Source organism: Pinus tabuliformis, chromosome 2_1, assembly GCF_031772625.1.
Source record: "Pinus tabuliformis cultivar Carrire ecotype Pingquan chromosome 2_1, CPIR1, whole genome shotgun sequence".
NCBI classification, from domain to species: Eukaryota; Viridiplantae; Streptophyta; class Pinopsida; order Pinales; family Pinaceae; genus Pinus; species Pinus tabuliformis.
In genome coordinates, this window is record NC_142299.1 from 464,900,502 (window position 1) to 464,924,227 (window position 23,726).

The window sequence follows — 23,726 nt, forward strand, 5'->3', positions numbered from 1 at the left end:
TTCGAGTAGTCAAAAAGAGGTGTACTCCACGCAGGGAGACATTGTACTATCACTGAGATTTCAAAATAAGATAAAATCTTACTCTATGTAGAGAGTATTAAACTGTCATATATAAGTCTAGTATCATTGTGCATATATAAAATTATACAAAAAAAATATATTTTCAGGCTCCTTTAGAGCTAGTTAATCTGATATGTCTATAAAAGGTCTATGGTAGTGCTAATGGAAGGTGCAAAGAAAATTACATTTTTGTAGATGCAAATGCATATGCTATACGTGAGGCATAAAGCCCATCATGTTTGAGTAGTCAAAAAGAGGTGTACTCCACGCAGGGAGACATTGTACTATCACTGAGATTTCAAAATAAGATAAAAGCTTACTCTATGTAGAGAGTATTAAACTGTCATATATAAGTCTAGTATCATTGTGCATATATAAAATTATATAAACAAAAAATATTTTCAGGCTCCTTTAGAGCTAGTTAATCTGATATGTCTATAAAAGGTCTATGGTAGTGCTGATGGAAGGTTCCATCCTTATGCTCCAGTATCCTCCATGTCCCTATAGGCCTGTGCGCTGCTTCCTTGGATAGTAGATCAAAAACTGTGTTTCGCTCCCTGTATATATGATGACAAACAAAAGTGTCAAAAATATTGATGAGTCTGTGGACTTCTTCCATGATATGACTTAGAGAATATGCATTACAATTTGCAGTTTTGTTTATCCAATTGCATACAATTTTTGAGTCTCCAAATAGTTGTAAGTTTCTGCATTGTTTTTCTAGTGCAAATTGTATGGTATATTTGGCTGTGATAAGCTCAGCAAAATTGTTAGTGCCTCTGCCCAGTCCCATTTGAATTTTGAAAGAATGAGATTCCGAGAGGTGTAGTATGGCACCACCCCCACATCCAATGTCTTGTGCTGAGCCGTCAAAATATGCCCAGGGGTGTGTATGATTAATGTTTTCAAGGATAATGTGCCTGGGAATAAAGTTAGATTCATCCTCGGGAATGAGTTGGTAATCAGATAGGATGTAGGCTGTGATAGTTGACCAAAAGGGGGGAGAGTTTTGAAAGATGTATCTATTTCGAGCAATCCAGATGGCCCAACGAGTGAGAATGGGGATATTTTTGGCTTTCATCGAGGAGGCGACAATCCACCATGCTTCCCAAGCCTCACAAACTGACATACCCTGCCATTGTGGGAGCGAGGGTAGATGAGAGAGTAAAGAACTCCATAGCTCTTTTATGGTCGGGCACAAGAGGAAGAGGTGATCCACAGTTTCATTTTCAGATTTACATAGACCACACCAGAAGGATCCACGGAAGGATCTTTTGCTTAAATTATCTCCTGTGGGGATCTTGTGCCTCAGAATGGTCCACATGAGGAGCCTCGATCTGGGTGGTGCTTTTAATTTCCATATGCTGCTCTACCATGTTTCGCATAGTGGAGGTTTTTTTGAGTCCATTAGAGCTATATAACCTTCTTTTGGTGAGTATTTCCCGTGCTTTGTTGGTGCCCAAATTAGCTCATCCTCTCCTTCCAGTATTCTGATGTGTGATTCAGTAAGGGCCTCCATGTATTCTTTCCAATGCCGCTGCCATAGATGAGGGATCTGCAATGCCCTCCCAATTTTCCAGGCTGTTTGTATAAATGTTGAGCGATCACTGTTCACTATGTGGCTAAGATGAGTGATCCCCCTGGTAGAGAGATGGGTTCTTAGCTCCACACTCGATTTAGGGGTCTATCCCTATTCTAACCGCTGCTCCTGACTGTATTCTCCATGTGAGACCATCCCTAATAAGAGGCATTGCTTGCAGAACTGCTTTCCATATGTTTGATTTGCCAACATAATTCCACTGAGGTTGTCGTAGCCATTCCATGAGATTTTGAGGAGCAATGTATTTAGAGATGGCCACTGTTGTCCATAAGCTGTGTGATGTGATTAACTGCCACCCTAATTTGGACGCTAAGGCTATAGAGAAAGTTCCTAGGCTTTTGATTCCCCAACCACCCCATTTCTTTGGGAGAGCTAGGGATTCCCAATTGGTCCAAGCAAAAATTTTCCCCGGCTGCTTCCCTTTCCACAAGAATTTGCAACATATATTTTTTATTCTAGTAAGGATTCCCCTTCGTATCCAGGCTAACGACATCTAGTACACTGGAGTTGCTTCCAGAACTGCTTTGATGAGGATCAGTCTACCTGCTCTCGATAAATATTTGAGGTACCAAATGTTAAGCCATTTTTCCATCTTGGTGATGGGCCATATCCAGTTTGCGTTCTTATATTCGGGCTTTAATCTGTAGCCCAAGTATTTGAGACCCTCTTCTAGATGCAGTAGGGTATAAGGGAATCTGCACAGGACATAGTGTATCTCGTATGGGGAGCACCCTATAGCCGATATGGTGGACTTTGCATTGTTCACCATCATGCCTGTGGCCGATAGGAAGATAGAGAAAGTGTTTAGTAGTGAGGTCAAATCACCAATACTCCCATTTAGGAAGAGAAGAGCATCGTCTATAAAGAGTAAGTGCGTCAATGTGCATCCATCTGCGATCCTGATACCTCTTAGTCTTCCCCGACAATGTTCCTCCTTTAAGATTCGGCTAAGACCTTCCATGATGAGTAAGAAAAGTAATGGGGACAGTGGGCATCCCTGCCTGAGACCTCTCTCAGAGTGAAAGAAGGGTGATGCCGCCCCATTTACAAGGACACTGAATTATACATTAGTAATGCAACACATAATCCATCTTATGAACTCATATGGAAATCCTAAGTGAGTTAAAATCATTCTAATATATAGCTAATTTACTCTGTCAAAGGCTTTCGAGAGATCTACTTTTAGGACCATACCTTTAAGTTTCTGTGTCTGAATAGAGTGTAGGATTTCTTGTGTAGTTCCGACAGCCTCATGGATTTGTCTGTTTTGCAAGAAAGCGAATTGTTCAGCTGAGATGTGGTTGGACAGGATTGGCTGGAGGCGGTTGGCTATGATCTTGGATATGATTTTGTAAATGCAGTTGCATAAGGAAATGGGCCGAAAGTCATTGAAGGAGGTGGGATTGTTAGATTTGGCGATGAGAGCGATGAAGGTTGAATTGTAGGCCTCATACATTCTTCCGCGGGATCTACACTCCTCTATAACTTTTAGGAGGTCCCCTCCCAGTATTTCAAAAAAAGCCAGGTAGAATTCCACATTCCATCCATCCGGTCCTAGGCTTTAGTCTCATTTGAACCATTTTAGGGTGGCTTCCAGTTCTCCCAAAGTGACTCCCCTTTGTCAATTCCAAAGCATCCTCCTGGTCGACGAACCTTGGAAACAACTGAGTTGTTCTCATGATTTCAACTAGAGTAGCATTTTGAGGGGCCTTGTAAATGTTCCTGAAATGAGATGTAGCCAGGGCAGCTAATCGGGGGAAGGTATTCACTGTTTCACCCTGCTCATCTACTAGCTGCCATATTGTATTTATAGCTTTGCACCCGTTCGCAAATTTGTGGTAGAACTTGGTATTATCTTCCCCTTCCATAAGCCAAATGGCTCTGCATCTCAGTCGCCAACTTTCCTCCCGATCCTTGAGAATCTGACTCCTCTTAGCCAGAAGGGATGTAATTTGGGCTTTATGTTCTAGGGAGGAGTAAATCCCTCCATGATCATTCTCAAAAGCCTCTATTTCTTCTTCAGTAGTCTTAAGGATAAGGTCCTCCAAGGTTCGCTTTTTGTGTGCCCATATTTTGGAGAGATTCTTCAGTGCTCTCAGATTTTGAGCAAACCCTTCTGAGATATTCCTTCCTGTCGCTAGGGGCTGATTTATCTTCTAGAATTCGGTGACTAGCCTGATGTATTTTGCGTCTCTTAGCCATGCAGAGTTGAATTTGAAGGGGGCCCTAGGTTTGTACATACCTCCCCTTATTTCCAGGTAAATCGGCCTATGATCCGATATGCCCCCTGATCCAACCCACTGTCTAAATCCATGTCCCAAGTTCAACAGGTGCTCCTTAATGAGGAATCGGTCTAGTCTCCTGGATAGGCTATCCTCGCCTGATCTGTTGTTTCTCCATGTAGGTTGGATTTTGGAGGAGGGGATATCAATAAGATTATGTTCCTCCAGAATGGTCTCAAAAAATTCTGAGAGGATGTCTCTTTGTGCATTATGCCCCCATGATTCCGCGAATCCAATGGAAAAGTTTAGGTCCCCCCGCCCCCCCCCCCCCCCCCCCCCCAAAATGAGCTTATCCTGTTGCAAAATATGAGATTTTAGCTGCCTGTTCCAGTATTCTTCCCTATTGTGACAGGGACCATAGATATTAATAATCCTGAGCTCTGTATCGAGTTCTGATGAGTATATGTCTGCTCCAATGTGCCCAGAGCTTCCCCATATGTTACAGATTCTGATGGTACGGGTGTTAACTCCTAGAGCCAAACCCCCTGATTGACCAATTGCATCAAGAGAGTGAAAAGTCCACCCTGGTAGCCATGATTCGAGAAGGTGAGTGATAACACTAGCCTGACCTAGGGTTTCTTGTAGAAAGAGGACATCGATGGACTCAGATTTTAGCAGTCTTCTCATGGCTAGTTTTTTGTCAGGGCTAGCCAACCCTCGACAGTTGAAGGAGCATCTTCATGGAGGGGGGTGCATAAGGGTATTCACTGCTCTAAGTACCCAGTCGATGGAATGTTGTCTGCCAGCAACTATCTCTTCCCCGACTTGTAGAATGGCTTTGGATAAGGAGGAGGGTCTGCCTCGAGGTTGTTTCGGAGGTGGGGGTGAGGAAATCAGGCCTATACCCAGGGTATCAGGAGCCTGTGATCGGATTCGAGAATGTAGGGGGTATCTGGTGGATGGAGGGATAGGTGCAGGAATGGAAGTGATGGCTTGGGGATCCTCAGGAAAAGATGGCGGGGTGCAGGATATGGTGGGAGAGGAGGGTTTAAGGGGACATGCCAGAGTAATGGGAGGGATATTGCAGTGATCAGAGAGCTGAACATTATTTGATGCAATGCAAAATGATGAAGCAGTAGAATAAGCAGAGGAGGAGGATGAATCCAACATACCCGTGGAGAATGCAGCCTCGGCAATCGCCCTTGCTCTGGTCAGAGGAGGAGAGGGTGGCCCGAAAGGTGCTTTCCCACACTTCTTCCTGGCCTCCTTTGAGGGTGCCTTCTCCACATCCGCCTGTGCCAAGTTTACTGCTTCTTCAGCCGGGGGGGGCTACCCTGTGATTGTGAGCTTTTTTGCGAATTTACCTTCTCCTTTTCTCCATCTCTCGCCTTCCTATTCAAGGGGCAGTCCTTGAAAAGATGTCCCACCTTGTGGCATCGTCTGCAACAGAATGAGACTCCTTCGTAATCCAGGGTTTGTTGTCAGGAGAATGTTCTCCATTGTAATGTGATATGCTCCTGGAGACCCCCCCTCGTGTCCAGATGAACCAAAACCCTGGCATAAGCCATCATTCCAGTAGCCAAATACGATCTATTGTGCTCAAGGTATGTGCCAAGGGTGTTGCCGATGCGTCGAAATATGTCCTTCGACCAGAATTGGAGGGGCAATCCCGAAAGCCGAACCCAAATAGGCCCAACTCCTATTTGTTCTTTTTCCGGATTGAATAGAGGGTTCCAACAACGGAGGAGGATTGGGGCGTGTTCAAAGTGCCAGAAGGAGGACAAGACCCAATTCGTGTGCTTAGCTCTAGCGAAGCGTAGAGCGAACCAACCCCTAACAAAAGTTTGTACAAAGGGAAGGTTGGCCAGGTGTTGCCCCCATACCTCTGAGGTCCAAAGCTTCAGTCGAGCCGCTATGTAGCTCCTGTCTCGGATCCTTCCAACCAGAACGTGGTCCGCTGTATCCATGGTGTCGCCCCATTGGATATCTTCCCCAAGCCTAATGATGACGTCTTCACCTTTGGGTTTGAAGCACTTGTGCTTCTTACTTGGCCTAGCAGCATATTCAAAGGAGTCCGGTTGTTCCTCAAGCGGAGAAGGATTTGAGGGAGGGTTTCCAGTGCTGAGATGTTCGTCTGCAGGGATAGGTTCCGAGAGTGGGGGGACTACCGAGTAGCTACCCGATGGAGGTGCCGCTGATGTTGTTGCTTAAGGGGTCCCTTGTACTGGGGTCGAGTTGCCAGGGGGGTTGTTTAGAGAGCCGACAGACGTGGGGGGAGGGTAATGCGAAGATTCAACCGCAGGATTAGGGTGAAGGCAGTCGGACGCAAAGTTAAATGTGGAGGAGACTGTAGCAGGGAGGATGTTACCGACCATATTGGAGGAGGCTCGGAGAAGGTCACGGTGGAGTTGGAGGGTCTCGAGATCGAGGGCAGTCCAACGATGGTGGTCGTTAGATCGCAATAGAAGGGGAGAAGGTCTTCCACAGCGAAGCGAGGAGTTGTCCAGATGTTAACGTCCTCCAACGGTCCTCCGAGTAATCCACTATGTCTAGCTCCATGACTGTTCCGAGGAGTTCTTTGCCCAACCGTCGCCGTAATGCAAGGTCGGGTAATAGGTAGGTATGCAGTAAAACAGGGCGAAAGATGGGGTTATGAGGCCATTATGGTGAGCCAAGTCGAGTTACAGGAACCGCCACGGTGAAGGTGACCAGAAGTACCACATGACAACAGGTAGGATGAAGGTGTGGAGCAATTAGGCTGCAGAAACCCTAACCCTTTTCAAATTGTCGCTGCAGCTCCATCCTAGTTGTTAGATCCAAACAATGAGTGATCGCCATATTTTTTTGATATATCTAGAGCTTCTCTACATTATTTATTTCTCTCTAGAGATCAGATCTTCCATATCTGTCTTCAAAACTTCGACCCAAAAAAACCATTATCCTATTTTTCTTAAATGTGTTCTTCAACCCAATTTCACTTGGCAGCCCAAAAGAATATATACCATATGAATTCATGTCAATACTGCAATGCTAAAACCCTTAGGGGTTATACTTGCTTTAAAAGGATGAGACAATGAGTATAAATGGGCACACAATGAGCATAAATGGGCATACTTTGTGAGTCTATCCACAACGACTATGTTGACATTCTTCCCTTCAGAGATTGGTTGACCTTTGATAAAATCCATTGAGGCCTCTTCCTTGAGGAAATTTGAGGATTTGAGGCAATTAATTCAATTTAGAAATCTCACCTCGTATACATGAGGTTTCGTGGATGTAATCTGTAATGTCCCTAGGGAGTTTTTTCCCTTAGGGTTATAAAATCACAAAATAAATTGACTAATTCTCATAGGCTTACTTTCAATTCCAAACAAATAAAGAGAATCTCAATCATACAGTCAAGCAGTAGGTCTTCACCAAACTTCAATAGCTCACATTAATTCCCATTTAACAACTTGCCTCTAGGGCTATTACACTAGTAAGTCTGGTTGTACAATGGCAATCATTTCAGTATAAACATTGGAAATTTTATATAAGATTGCAACAAAAACCAAAACCCTGATCAGCCAATCTGTCCCAATAGTCAACTTAGAAGTCTGTTTGTAACTTATGACTGCTTAACCAGGACCTCTATTACTTCGGTTACTCTATCAAACTTGCTTACTTACTGTTGCCTTCGATTGTGCTTCAATTGCTCCGAAATCTTGCTGTTGCTACCAAACTGGAACTCTCGCTGCCCTAGTTCTTCCTTTGTTCCCCAACAGTAGTACACAACCCACACAGGACTCTCCTGGACTCTTCCATAGATACGACTTGTAACAAGGGAACTCTTTCGTAGCTGGGCATAGGAGCCACGTCTTGGTGTGATTTGTGAGCTGGGGAAAGAGAATAGCTCCTTGCTGCTACTATGGTTAGCTGCCATTGAGAAAACCCTGATTGCCATGGACCACCACATAAACCTGTGCAAGGAGGCTGCTGCCTCAATCAGAGCCTCAGAAGAGGCTGTTACCAAGACTTTGTTCCAAATACAATTCATTGTCTAGGTAATCTTGTTCAGGAGATCAGCCATAAGCCTCATGGTTGCTTTGCCAAGGCCAGACCTTGCTCAACCACGGTAATACCTCTAGGTTTTCCACACAAAAAACTGTAGATAGGGTTGTTGTCTTAATCAAATTCTTGAATTGATTCATTGCTACTCAAATGTTTTGTTGTCCTTTTACCGCAAAATATTTCTCAAACAAACAATCCACGACATCTCTCCTTGAATGCCAGAAAATCCAGATGAATATGTCTCAACACAATTGTGTCAACCAATGCGAGAAAGGAAAGGACTGACTAGTGTGGGATCATTACCACTGAAACCAATCAAAGGATATAGGGGTCATAAAACCCTTAGAGCCTGAGCACAAAGGCAGAGATATCCAACCAATCAATGATGAGAAAATTATTTCTCCTCTCTTATTTAATGATTTGTTATGGGGTATCTTCTCCTTATTTTAATGTGAGGGGTTATAGGTTTCCATCCACATGGCCCCAATTTTGGCTGCTTTCACAAGCTTTGCCCCAATTACTCCAAATTTACCCAATGTTGCCCCAAAACATTGGATAATGGGTTTCCCCTTTATCATTGACTATAGCCTACAAGGTTGGATAAGCTACTTCATTCTCCTTAGGGCAATTAATTAGAAGGGTACATTAAATAGTACTTGTGAACTTTCAGCTTCAGGGCTAATCTGAAACATTAAATTACAGCAGTCATATTTCACTTCCCTATAATCCAATTTTACCCAACAGCCCAAAAGAATATATACCATATGAATGCACTTCATGTTGAAGCTTATGGTAGCTTTAGAAGGTCTTTGGAGGCTTGGTCTCTTAGCATGTAGAAGATGATTTATTGCCTCCTTAAGTGCTTGCATGGCGGAGTAAGTGATTTATGTCTTCTTTCCCAAGTCTAACTTAAAGTCTATTAATTATTGTGGACTATTAAGTCAATTTCTAATGATAAATAAATTAATTATTTAATTGACTTAGAAATTATCTCAACCATTGATCTCCTAAATTTTCTAGAAGGGAGCTTAGGGTAAGGGATTTGGTCTTGATGAAGAAAAATTATAAAGTAAACCTAAGGGAGAGGTGAAAACATAAACGAGAGAGAAAACGATTTTCCTCTAGAGCAAAAGTCTCAATTAGATTGAAGCAGAGAAGAGGAAGAGTGCAGGTGGATTTGAGAGCATTTCCAGGAGGCCAAATTGCTAGAGATTACAAGGCTGAATTGTTGAGCGAGAAATAGGTCATTTGCCAGGGTTGAATTTCCTGAGGCATAGAGGCTGTGCGAGGGGAAGCTGCAGGGTCGAGTTGTTGGTGAAGAGGCGTGTCAAATTATCTTGCCAAATTTCTTCAGAGGTTGATTTTTAGTGGGCTGAAACGTCTAGGGCCAAATTCTTCCAATGGTGCCGAATGACTTGTTCTAGTCAATGCATATTTCCTTGTAATTACTTGGAGGGTTGAAACCCCGATTTTCCTGATATTAATTAATGAAGGATAATTGTTGTGGGTGTTTATCTGTTGTAATGTGTGATTGATCTCTCTCTGATTTTATTTCCACTACATATAAATTTATGGAAGTTAAAATACTAGTGATTTTATTTTTCAACAATTCAAAATTTATTTGGTTAATAAAATAAATTGTTGGGAATAAACAATTGTTGCGAGAAAATAAATATGGGTTGGTATTAGAAAGTTTAACATGGTGTTAGAGCTCTAGAATGTTGAAATTATGATGTTCTATGCTAAACCAATTACTTATTTCAAAAACTTTTTTCTGCTGCAATATTAGTTAAACAATTGTAGATAGAACATAAACCAAATTCACAATAGAAGACAACCAAGAACAGAATGAGACATAGAGAATTTAGGCCCAATAACCAAGGCAAAACCCACAAGGGGAAAGCCCAACCAGAATCTTCTTCTATTAGATATCAATTGTTCAATAGAGATACAAAGTACAATGAGAGATCAAGAGACTGAGTAAGTTCACCCAAATGTGAACAAGCTGTAGCATGGAGATCACTGGTAGCAACAGTAGATGCAAGCATTGAATCAACCTTCTCTTCAATTGAATCAAAACTGAAACATTGAAGCACTGAATCAACCTTGGCTCACCAACCTCTGCTCTTACTCTCCAAGTCTCTCTCTCTCACAATTTTCTTCAAGTCTCTCCAACTCTCTCTCTCAAGTTTGAATTCTTCTTTCACAATGTAGAAGTAGTAGTTGTTAGGTGAGAAGACATGAGACACATATGTAAGAGCAACGAATTCTTGTCATCAAGGAGGAGCAATACACATGCCTTGAGGAAGAGTAACATATGCCATTTAGGGTAGTTTAACTCATGCCATTAAGGAGAGTAACGCACACCTTAGTAATTTATGCCATTAAGGAGAGGTATGCATGCCTTAGTAACTTATGCCATTAAGAGAGGTATGCATGCCTTAGTTAAGGAGAGTGTAACATATGCATTAAAGAGAGTGTAAGAGGAATCTTTTATGACATGCCTTTAATGAGTGTAAGAGGAATATGCCATGTCTTTAATGAGTGCGTAAGAAAGAGTGTAATGTATCATTAAGAGAGAGAGAGAGAGACTTACGTAGTGACATGTGAGTCATCAAGGAGAGAGGTGCGAAGTGGTTGAGGTAATGAAGGAAATGTGACTTGTAATTCCTTGTAATAATAATATCATTGTATCATAAAGGATAATAATAATATTAATAATATTGATGATTATGTAAAGATTGAACTATTAGGATTGATTAATGATAAGTTAAGTGATTTTCCTTCAACTATACTTGATTACAATTAGATGCAAGGTGATTTACTATTTTTGGAAAGTCATACTTGAGATGCTAGACACAATTTTCTATTTTTAGAAAGTCACTCTAGAATTGTCAGAAATGAGATTTTATTTAAGGAAATTCAACATTGAGTTGCCAATTTTCAACATAGACAATGCTAAGAAGGAGAGTTCTGAGATCACTAGGGTTTGCAACAACGAATTTCTTCTTTTGATGACAACAAAATTATTTTTGATTTTGTAGTTGGGGTTTTGTGGCCAAGTTACCAAGGTCGATTTGTGAGATGGCATCAATGAGTAGTTTGCGATATGAAGACATGTTTGATGGGGCCTGATACCCACCAAAGTGGGTTATCCTATCAGAGAAATTTTTTTCTCCTATTCTTCACATTGTAATGCCCTAATTTTTATTTTTCTCTATAGTATAGCCAGGATGGGTTTCCAGGGTATGTGATGGCCAGGCCCCCAGAGTAGGATTACATCATCGGGGGTCCCAAAGGGGTTTTGAGGAGCTTTTATAGGATCAATGGCATTCACTTGGCATATTCCATCATCCACACAAATTGCCTTTTGTTTCATTGCATTCCGACAACTTTCATAAAATGAAGTTATTACTGAGCCCGACTTAATTAATTATGCTTGAGGTGGCATTCCGGGAGGAATATTTGATGGAATACCTTAGTGTAATAGCTCGTTGGAACCAGAATGAGAGGATCTACATTATGAGATGATGAGAAGAGACTTCCAGTGGCTAGATGAAACACGATGAGCGATTTACCATTTTCCCAGATTAAAAGTGACTTTAATTAGTCACTTAATTAAATAAAAGGAGGGGAAAATAATTAGTTGAAGGAAAAAGGCCAGAGATGACTTAAGAGAAATAAAATAAAATTAAAAAGCCACTTAGATGGAGTCAAAGGGGAACTTCTAGAATAATTTTAAAATAATCAAAATAAGACACTTCTAGAAGCTTGGGAATATATCTATTGAGCCTCTAAAAGGGGGAGGAGATCGTTTGGGACATCTTGGAGTTGAGTATTTTCTTTGTGGAGAGGTTTGGAGAACCAGGGGTTCCTAGCTTCAGCTGTAGCCCCAAGATGAAAACCCTCAAGTGATTTAGTGAGAGTGGGTGAGGACCCTTATCTCCTCTTGGTGAATTCATAGGTTGTATTCAACAGTTGAACTATTTTTGGAGGCCTGTTGCAACATTATTGTTGACCTTTTGAGGGCATCACCTCATCCATGTTCAATATTCTGTATTAGCATGCTATTTCATTTTCCATATTAATAAAATAAGGTTGAGATTTTTCTACATGTTTTATCTTATCTATTCTTCAGTTGCGGATCTTATTTCTTGTTTTTGTTGTGAATTTTGTTGTTTGATTTGTGCAAATTGTTTTTGGAGCCGACAACTAAATTTTTTGAAGCAATTTTCTGCTAGATTTATAATTGCAACATTATAGTGGTATCATAGCTGGTTTTCTTGCCATCTTGAAGGTTTCAAAAGGTAATTTTAGCAGTACTGGATCCATAAGTTCGTGGTAGCCAAATTCGTCATGTAGGACCAATTTATTTTGCGAACTGAGGTACTGTGTATAAGCCAAATGTTCAAACCCTTGTAATGTTGAAGTCCGAATTAATATTATGAATGGTTGTCAATGTCATTCTTTCTAAAATGGATTGAATATTCTGGTGCTAAATTCTATTTGATTCCGTCAGCAAAGTGCAAGCTGAAATCACTTATCTCAAAAGTGGAAATTGTTGATTCGTTGTGACCAAAATTTTTACAAGCAGAGGGGCCATTATATCTTCTTGAGCGGTCGATTAATGTCATAGTTGCATGAAGTATTCTTTTTAAGAGACGTGAAAATATCAGTATTGATTGGTCAGCTGAATTTTTATAATAAGGCTTCATTATTTTATAAGGCCGAGAGAAATAATAGAAGGGAGTTCAAAAATATGTCAGCGAAAGCATAGAGACCAAATGTTTAACTACTGAAAGCCGAGAATGCTGCTTCCAAACTTAGCTTGAGCAACAATCTAGTCAACGATCCATTCTCCATAAGTGGTCGAGCCCATAGTCATGTTATAGGGTGACATTTTATTCTGTGGCAACATGATCTGTAAGAGCCACAAATATTAAACCCACCCAGGCACACGTGATATCAAGATTGAGGTGAGATTGGTGTAGTGGTTGAATATAAGAGAAGACTGATGCACAACCCAGGGCCGCATTCACTGAGTTTTTGTTCATGGTTCAAGGGCGACATTGTGGTGAGTGATCAGAGTGGGGGATTAATCATCGATTTGTTCATAAGATTGTGACGTGCATGCACTGTGTGAAGCTGCGGAGGTTGATTGATTTATTTGCCCAAATTTGTGATTAAAGTGGTCGAAAATAGTCAACGAACACGTTGGTGGATTGTGGGCTGCACTACTGCACGTTTGCAAGGGCCGAGTCAATGCCAGGAACATATCACAAAGGAAGAATATTGATTTGGTAATTGTAAGGGCCACATTTTTAATCTTGTGTGTGGTGGGATGCAAAATCACGTGGATCGGTTATAATTTTAGCGGAGGCCAAATTGCAAGATAAATCACGATATTAATCCATAAGTGGTCGCCGATCGCCACACGCTGCCTGGACCACTCCCACAAGCTAGAAAGAGTATCTAGCCCCTGTGAGTTAAGGTCATTGTTATGTAAAAAATTAGTTTATTTTAGGTTATTGTTTAATTTTAGGTTTAGTTAGATGAAAGGGCACGATCATAAGATCATGCCCTTTCCCAAAGGGTGTCCATGGCGGTATTTAAGCCAGGAGCCCCATTGTAATCAGAAATCATCTGTCTATTCATTTTTAATAAGATATTTTACACACATATTTCTGTTTTCAAAAAGTTTTATGCTTCATTGGTATCAGAGCACCTGGGGCCTCTGAAAAGCCTCACTACTTTTCCGCACATAGTTACTCCCACTGTGCATCCCATTGTCTCATCGCATTGTGTTTTCCACTGTGCAGTCTGTTGCATTTTCACTTGTCTGTAATCCATCGCTTTGCCATTGTCAACACACCTCTAGGTCTCGTCCATCCCTATCCCCGCCGACGTGTCTGCACCCAATCCGTTGCTGCGTAATCCATTTCCATTGTAATCCATCGCTCCACCACTGTCAACACACCCTGTCTCGTTCCATCCCTGTCCCGACCAACGTCTTTTGCACCCAATTGTTGTGTACCCGGACTCTTAGTCTGTTGTTCCCTTCCGACAATCCACACCATCGTTGTTAACACACTTCCGCACAGTGCCAATTATCTTCGATCAATATCTTGCCTCGGTCAACACTACTGCAATGTTCTTTGACGTGGTGTATTATTCAACCGTCTGAGGGACACATCATTTAACGTCACGATTGGATTACGTTGGGTATATAACTATATAAGCACTGAGGTTCCCATTTCCTTTTCTGCGGTTATTATTCCTGTCCGCTCGAAGAAGGGGTTTGAAAAGTCACGGAACGTGCCTGTGGTTTCAATTAAGCAGCGTTTCATTACATTAAATAGCAGTAAAGTTCAATATTACCTTTTCGTTATATATATAGTTATAATAAACTATATTATATAGTTATATATTATATACTATATATATATATATTATAATTATAACGTGATTTGGTTATATATATATTATATATTATATTTTAATTATATATTATATATATATATAATTTAATTAAAAGTTATATAATTTATAACTTTAAATTATATATATATATATATATATAATAATTAATAATTATAAATTATAATTATTATAATTTATAATTAAAAAAAATATTAATTAAATTAAATTATTAAATTAATTTAATTTAATTTAAAAAAAATATTAATTAAATTAAATTATTAAATTAATTTAATTTAATTTAAAAATATATATATATATATATATATATATATATATATATATATATATATATATATAATTAATTAAATTAAATTATTAAATTAATTTAATTTAATTATTTAAAAATAAAAAAAAAGGGAAGGAAAAATATTTTAGCTGGCAAATAAATACACGCCTCCGCAAACCCGCTCAATGTCGACAATGACAATGGCGGATTTCCAAAAAAGGTTGTTGGATGTAGAGCAAAGGATAAATAACAACCACGACGAGGTCAGTAAAAGATTAAATGAAGTCGAGAGCAAGCTGGGAGAGCAAGCGGACAAAATCAAAAATCTTGAAGATACGACAAATCGAATAGAGATAAAAATGGAAAGTCAACATGTCCAAACAGAAGTAAACTTCAAGGAGGTCTTAGCAATGCTAAAAGTTCTGTGTAAAAGGTCGAATTGTACGCCCGAACAACTACTGAAAGAAGGTGAAGAGAATCAAGAACACGTCTCGTCGGATTCAACTAAGTCCACAAACTCTCATGACAAGGTTGAATCCCCAAAAAAATCAGCGACACCCCACCAAGAAGCAAGTAACACAATCTTTACAAACAAGCAACTCTGGGATAAATTTACCAATCAACACCCCTTTTTCGCTCAACCAGTGGCAACATACCAGCGAAGGGCAAAAGTCGAGATGCCTAAATTCGATGGAAACGAAAAAAACAATGTTGCATGGATAAATAAAGCAGAAGAATACTTTGAGATATATGACATCACTGACGATGACGAAAAGCTTAGACATGCATCCATGAAAATGGAGGGAGAAGCATATAACTGGTATATGTGGTGGAAAAAGACAACACACGTCATTAGCTGGAGGAGATTTAAAGATGCATTCTTCAAAAGATTCCAAGGTGTAAAGGAAGAAGAGTTCTTTTCAAAACTCATCAAACTACGACAAAAAGGAAGTGTCAATGAATACACTCAAGAATGGGAGACCTTAGTAACACGAGTACCTGGGTTATCAGAATCTCGTTTAATTCAGTCATACATCTCGGGACTCAAAACCCATTTACAAGCAGAACTTGAGATGCATGATATTACATCTATAGAAGAAGCAAGACGAAAAGCAAAAACAGCCGAAAAGAAATCCGAACCAATATTTTGGTCAACAGCGAAAAAAGCTTATGCAAGACGAAGGATACCCCAGTATGTGGACTCAAATAATATAAGATATGTTCCACCACATCGTCGTGAAGATGAAAAATCTAATGTGGAAATGCAAAGGATAAAAGAAGGTAAATGTAAATGCTGTGGTGAGAAGTGGGACCCCAAACATAGATGTGTTAAAGGAAAAGAACCAAAGAACCTATATAATTGTGAAGCAATCAATGATTCGAACAGTGAAGATTATGACATAGAAGACACAGAAGACGCCGCAGAATTCTCACCAGAATTAGATGACGGAAGTATTCCGCAAGTGTCATTATCAGCCATGACAGGTATATCACAACCTCAGACCTTAAAGTTAAAAGGACACATAAAGAAGAACAACGCAGTGGTTCTCATCGACTCTGGAAGCACACACAATTTCTTAGATACAACTGTGGCAAAGAGACTCAATATATTTTCATTTCCCTTACCAAACATGAAAGTGATGATAGCTAACGGTAAGAAGATTGAAAAGGTAGGGAAATGCCATAAAGTCAATTTGCAGATTCAAGACTTTAAATTAGAGTCTCCGTTCTTCACGGTACCATTAGGAGGAGTAGATGTAGTCTTAGGCATCCAATGGCTACGAACTTTAGGTACTTATGCCGCCAACCATCAATTACAATTTATAAAATTCAAATGGGGAGGTCAGAAGTACAAACTACATGGATTCCAAGCACCAGAAAATCATGATGTATCATCATCTCAGATGATGAAGCTGAGTCGAAAAAGAGCACCTACTTATGCAGTACAATGTCATCAATTAGAAATGTTATCTGCAAATATGACCAGAGAAGAATCACCAGAGATACAAGATCTGATTCGGAAGCATGAAAAAGTATTTCAAGACCTACCTATGAAGATGCCGCCTAATAGGGAAATTGAGCATACAATAGAAGTCAAGGCAAGACCAGACCCTGTTAACATCAAGCCATACCGATATCCACATCACCAAAAAACGAAACTTGAGAGATTAATCCAAGACCTTTTAAAATGTGCGACCTTGATCATCTTAGAATATCTGATCAAGTGGAAGGACTTACCCGAAGAAGACGCTTTCTGGGAGAATGAATCATTCTTCAACAACATCCGTCGTTACTTATGCTTTGAGGACAAAGCATTCTTTCGAGAGGAAGGCAATGTTATGTAAAAAATTAGTTTATTTTAGGTTATTGTTTAATTTTAGGTTTAGTTAGATGAAAGGGCACGATCATAAGATCATGCCCTTTCCCAAAGGGTGTCCATGGCGGTATTTAAGCCAGGAGCCCCATTGTAATCAGACATCATCTGTCTATTCATTTTTAATAAGATATTTTACACACATATTTCTGTTTTCAAAAAGTTTTCTGCTTCAGTCATTGATGATTGAAATAGGGAGGAGGTGGTTGCCATTGAGGCCTTTGATGGCATCCAGGCCCACTTTTATTCTCAGCCCATTACCCACCCTCCAGCATAGATTGTTGCAAAGCCAAGGGATTGCGAGCTTGAGACTGCTCCAGATTTTTGAAGGACTACCAGCCGAAGGAACCCCTGCTGCAATCCACTCCTCCATGCTTGCCTGCTTGATATATTTCCCAAACATGATCTTTTGCCATGGCCCTTCACGAAGAATAGCCTCCAAATGCTTGCAACCAGGAGGGCCAAATTAAAACTACGGGATTCAATGATACCCCATCCGCCTTTCTATACAGATCTGGCAATGTTCTTCAGTCCCGTAAGATGAAACTTCTGCACAACACCAACTCCAGACCAAAGGAACTTGGCGGTGATGGAGTCTATTTTGTTAATAATAGCTTGTGGTATGTGGAAGAGGTGCATCCAGTAAACCAAAATGCTTATCAAAACAACCTTTATCATTATCACTCTTCCGCCCAAGGAAAGCCATCTCTTATCCCAACTGGACAACTTTTTGTTAAATTTGGAAATAAGCCAATCCCAGTCCAAAATGGAGTATTTGTTAGGCTTTAATCTACATCCAAGATATTTGAATCCCCCAAACATGGATCTGATTTTGACCCCAAACATGTCAGCGATTTCAATCATCACCGAGGAATCCTCTGAGTCGGTTATCAACTCTGTTTTTTCTTGGTTGATAATAAGGCCAGAAGCTTTGCTGAAATCCCTAAAAGTCTTGTGGAAATCTTCCCACACAGAGAGCTTGGCCTCTCCAACACACAACACGTTGTCCACAAACATTAGGTGGGAAATGCTGCAGCCTCTAGCGAGATTGCAACCCACGATAGCCCCTGCTTCAGCTTTAGCCTTGATTCCTCTACTAAGAGCTTCCATAACGAATATAAAAAGAAGAGGCGATAATGCACAACCTTGTCTGAGGCCTCGGTGTGTTTTGAAGAATTGGGAAGGCTCTCCATTGATGAGGACTGCCATAGACGCAGATGTTATGCAGGCCAAAATCCATTGAACGTGTCTATGCTTGAAGCCAATCTTATATAGAATCAGTGTGAGGAATTCCCAGTCCACGCAGTCAAATGCCCTTCGGAGGTCAAACTTCATGAGACATGCTTTTAGTTTCCTCATCTTGATCGAATGTATGCACTCTTGTGCAATTGCAATGGCATCTTGGATTGCCTGTTTGACAAGAAACCGAACTGCTCCAAAGAAATGTGAGGTGATAAAATCCTCTTAATTCTATTAGCAAGGTGATAAATTCTTCTTAATTCATTCTTGGCCACATGCCTGGCAGATCAGACTATCAGAGGAAATGGTGGCCGAATGGGAAAGGTATCGCAACATGCTTTGCATGGCGGGCATTAACATCTCACAGAGGTTTGATGTGCTTGTGTGGGGTAGACACATTAGGAATGACTGGATTTCGGTCAAGGAAGCTTATGATCACATTACCTCCACATCCCAAGCGATGTCCTTCTCTGACATTACCTCTATGCTTTGGAAGTGGGAAGCCCCTTGAAGATCAAGTGTTTCTTGTGGTTGGCCATTCACAACCGCATTCTAACTTGGGACAATCTACATAGAAGAGGCTTCTTTGGTCCTGGCTGGTGCTGCCTATGTAGACAGGATTCTGAGGACTGCCTCCACCTTTTTATTCGCTGCCCCTTTGCTGTTGAGATTTGGGCAGGGGTGGCCACAATTTTGGGTGTCCCTCAGATCAATGATGCGTCCTCCATACACAGTTGTTTCAGATTATGGAATTCCAGAGCTAAAGCCCATAGAACCCTTCCCCTCTATGTCCTTTGGGGGATTTGGTGCGCCAAGAATGCTTTGGTTTTCGAAGGCAATCTGCCTGTGACTATGACTGTTGCTCTGGACATTGCGACTTATTTCAAGGAAATTGGTCCTTGGACTCCAAAGCACTCTCTTTGGACTGTCTCATATGTCGATTTGTCTAGCATTTTCCCTATTTGTTCCTTTGATGGTGCCTCCTCTGAAGGGAATTGTGGATGCAGAGTCTCGCTTCATTTGGACCCTGCTGTCCATTATCATTTCTCCTGGCATGGTGGTAGGGGGGACAACTGCAGAGCCGAGCTGATTGCGTTGTGGGGGGCTCTCCAGTGCTCTTCTTGGCTGGGCATTGATAACTTTCTTATTTTTGGTGACTCCCTTGTCTTGATCAACTGGATTCAAGGTCGCTGCTCTCTTGAGGTCCCTGTTCTTTGCAATTGGATCTAGTTGATACGGAACATTCTCCCCACTTTCTCAGCTGTCTCCTTTCAACATGTATTTTGGGAGCAGAACATGGAGGCTGATGCACTCTCAAAAGTTGGTCTCTCCCTCTGCCCAGGCTTTATGTTCTTTGAAAAGTTCTCTGCTGGTAGGGGTTGTGGTATGGGATCGTTTGAGTATTAACTCTCATCTCTGCTGCAGTGTTTTGGTTTTTTTTTGCCGATATCTTTTTGGGTGGGGATCCCTGCAAACTCCCCTGTTTTTCTGCTTTTTTGCACTTCTTTTGTGGTGGATCTGTCATGTGGACAATCGAGCTGATTTACATGATCCGATGAATATGATCTGATATAATCCTATGAAAATGTAACTTTCTCTCTCATAATGGAATGAAAGTCTTTTTTTTGTCTGAAAAAAAGTGGCTGCCGACCAAGTTTCCTGACAACATGTTTTTCTTTGGGTTGAAGTGCACAAACCAAATTGTTTGCAACGTCATTTGTTGTGTGCCATTCGGGAGATAGAGGCTCAATCTGTTTAGCACTGGACCAAGCCATATTCTGCAGGGGGTTTAGAGTTGGTCATCTTCATCGCTTTAAACAAAAAGTTTGATGGAGTTGATTATATTTAATATGGTGAGCATTACTTAATTAAGCGATGTGTGACTGTATGACCTGTGCACAAAGGAAAAGTGCTGGACGTGGGTGCTGGAATATTCACTCTCTGCTCATTAATACCTTGCACGCTCTTTTTTTCAGGTGACTGCATATTTATTGAGTGATTGAGTAAGCTCACTGCTGGAGCCTATCCTCACTCATAAAAGGCCGTGTTGTTGCTTGCTGGACATGAAGACCATTTCTATTGCTCTTGTGCATGGATATCAGCTAGACCAGCCTCTATGACTTGTGGGAGGTCATTCTAGGCTTGAAGAAAATCGTAATTAATCTTGCTGAATGGAACAGACTTGTATCATTTGTATTGAAGGTTTATGGAGTAGAAAGGTCACAAGTTACCTATTATTTGACTGATACATAATTAAGAAGCAAGCGTTGTTCCTTCATTTTATTCACTAGACGTGCCTGAAGTGTATATTTGGAGACATTGTTATATATATATATTGTCTCTACTGAAGAGGGTTTCTCTTACTGGTGTATCTGTTTACATTTTGAGGACACAATTGAGCTGCTATCTAATACCAAGTTCCATCTCTCCTATCTATTCCCTGTGTATTTAAATTTTAAATGAGAAAGGATTGTTCTATGGGTATCATTTCCAAATATCAGTAATGTGTAATTTTCTGGGTTTTATATAAGAGACATAGAATTGTTTTGAGATCTGTGGTCACTGGTCACTTATTGAAGCATTAAATACATCATTTGAACCCCTTGGAGACTTATTTTTTATGCACATGGTTCACTATATTAATTTACTGAAGTTAAAACTGTGAAAAAAAACACCTATAACAGTTTGCCATGAAACTGTTTGTCTGAGAAATTCAACCAACTCAGAAAGTAGTGGCCTCATTATCACAATTGTACTTGTCCTCATTAAGCTAAACATGGCTGAGACCTTCAGAAAGGCTCTTAATAACCTAGCAGTAGCAAACATTAGACCCTTTTCAAAAGGGATGCGTGCCATTCTACAGTTGGAGCTGCCCAAGGAAGAACATGAGATGGGATACAAAATCTTTACACTTGGGACAAATTTGAAATTTATGGGGTTAACAATAAATCCCAGCTTCTACGTGGCTCTGCATGAGGCTCCCTTTGCCTTCCTTAGCCTCTACGCTGCCTCTTCCCAGCTCACCCTTGATGACGTAGGCACTGCGTCACCCTCCCCTTGTTGTTGCTCTGCTAGAAACAACTTCTGTCGCCTCGGGACAACTGTTTTTTTGCTGCTATTCTCTGCTCGGCTGATGTCCTCAGTCCTCCTATGATCTGCAATCATCCTCTGATACCATGTTGAAGTTTCTAAGTGTACTTAGTTAGAAACCCTCCATGCACTTTATCTGATTTATTCCTACCTACTTGTTCCATTACTTAACAAGTTATTTACAATGTAAATACTGAAAATAAACACTAGTGCATGCTCAACATATTACAGATCAACAACTAAAAGAAACAGAAACAATCACACCATATGACACCATTATTTTTGGACCAATGTCCCCGGAAAAACCCAATGTGGGAAAACTGGTGCAGCTATCTAAGGGTTTTCTTATTAAGCAATATTATAGTACAATCTGGGTGCCAACACTGACCTACCCAACATAGAATTTCCTTGGTAGTAATACCTCTCAGTTTGAGACAAATCTCTTGGCTGAAACCCCAGATAATCCTTACGGCAGCTCCTCAGCTCCAATCTGCCCCAGAAACCCCAACGTCTGCCTTTCTGGACTGCATCAGCCCCACTCTGCCCAGTGTTGGCCCTGTGTCACTTTGAATGGTTCTACTTCAGCCTTACGAGCCCTGCATCAACAATGCTTGCCTCTTTGAGGCTCTACGCAGCTCCCCGCTGCCTCTGCGTGGCGTTGCGTGAGCCCTGGCGGCTACTGCATCACTCTCTCTGGCTACTTGCTGCTCGTCCGACACTATCTCTGCCTCTCTGTCTCTCTGTACTCAATGCCCCTCAGCTGCAATTCCCGATCGCTAATTCTATCTCTCTTAGCAAACCCCGCTCTAGAGAATAGAACGACTGATCACTCTGTGGTGTCTTCTCCAAGTGACTCTGAAGCCTCTTCTTATACTTTTCTTGTTGACATATCAACGACCAAGATTAAGTCCCTAATCAACGACTAAGATTAAATCTGGCTTGATCCATGTCTTTTGGACCATCCTAACACAGTTTCATATTAATACGCATTAATATTTTATTTTCCCTAAGTTTAGACTTAGGGACTCCATTAAAATATTAATTATTTTAATATCTCTTGAACTGTTTAGAATCTGCGCAAACCCTTTCTGGGTATTGGAGATCTCATGTGCCCCAATCTCTCCACCAAATTTCGTGGCTATAGCACATCCGATGCTACCCCAAATCAACATCAACCACGTCCACAAGTTAGTAACATACAACATATTGAGTCTCATGATTCATAAATCTTTAAGTTTCAAGCTTTCAGAATTCAATATATAACATTTATCATCATTGATCACCAAAGTTGTACTTGTAAGCTAAGTGTAACCATTACGATAAAGAATATCTAATATGAAATGAATGTTATAAAATGAAATGAAATGAAACAACTTTCAACTTTCACAGAGCATCATATTCATAATTCATTACCAATGAGTTATAATTGCCAACTTCAAACTTCAAACTAAAATTGTCATATATTGTTTACACAAAATATCATAATAAATATGAAAGAGTCAACAATTATAAAAACTAGTAGAAACTAGAAAAGACAAGTAAATCTATTATCTATTGCTAATGCTTGGGCCTCTTGCCACCACAAGAAATGTCTAAATTCAGAGTCTTGTTGGAAAATCAAGATCTTTGTCATTAATATCACCCTCTAAGCATTAATATCCAGAGGTATCTTTGTCATTACCTTTGGATTTGTATAGGGATCTTGGCCATTAATATCACCCTTAAAGCATTAACATAAGATAGAAAAAACATAGCATGTCAAGTCAATAGTTTGTTTGAGTGATGGATACATTTTTAGTAGGGTCGTGATAGAGTTGTTCGACAACCAATGTTACTAACATCAAGGTACATAGAGGGATTGGTGCTCTTGATTAAATACGAGTTTGATACCTTATACATGACAAAATCCAATGGAAACATTGCCATCCCCCAAATCCTGAAATCCTGAAAAATTGATAAGTCTGCTAGATTTTGAATGAGATCTAAAATTCTACTTTCTCAATATGAAATCCAATGAGGTCAGAACCACTCTCAAACATCTCAAGTCATTTCATGGTAATGTTAAAATCTTCATTTTCATCATTTTACTTTAAGAGTTTAACATTACCATGAATCACATATCAATATTAGGGCCATAGGCTTGATCATTAGGCTGCCCCACTCAAAAATTATTTGTTTCTTTGAAAAAGATTGCATTTAGAATGTTACTGCAAAAAAGGCTAGGGAGCGATTTCGGGAGCACACTCCCGGGGTCAGTCCCGAAGGGAGCGGGTTCGGGGGGGAGCCGCTACCCCGCAACCCTGCTGATAGACACTTGTTGTCAAGAGGTGTTGGAGCCTGATAGTATAATTTTGTAGGAGGTTGGTAAACTGGGGGAGCTTGAAG

General features: G+C 40.4%; 1 protein-coding gene across 4 annotated transcripts in view; it reads left to right on the forward strand.

Annotated features, from left to right (window-relative positions):
- LOC149200936 (uncharacterized) overlaps nt 1-20,489 on the forward strand; it is a 124,604-nt gene extending 104,115 nt beyond the window's left edge. For 3 of the 4 annotated variants that reach the window (XM_089399647.1, XM_089399649.1, XM_089399650.1), the window contains one exon: nt 19,940-20,008. In XM_089399647.1, coding sequence (XP_089255773.1) covers nt 19,940-19,993 — 54 coding nt within the window. In that variant the 3' untranslated portion in view covers nt 19,994-20,008. Of the gene's footprint in view, nt 1-19,939; nt 20,009-20,227 lie in introns of those variants that run through there. The other variant, XM_089399648.1, reaches the window with a different exon arrangement.
- The last annotated feature ends 3,237 nt before the right edge of the window (nt 20,490-23,726 follow it).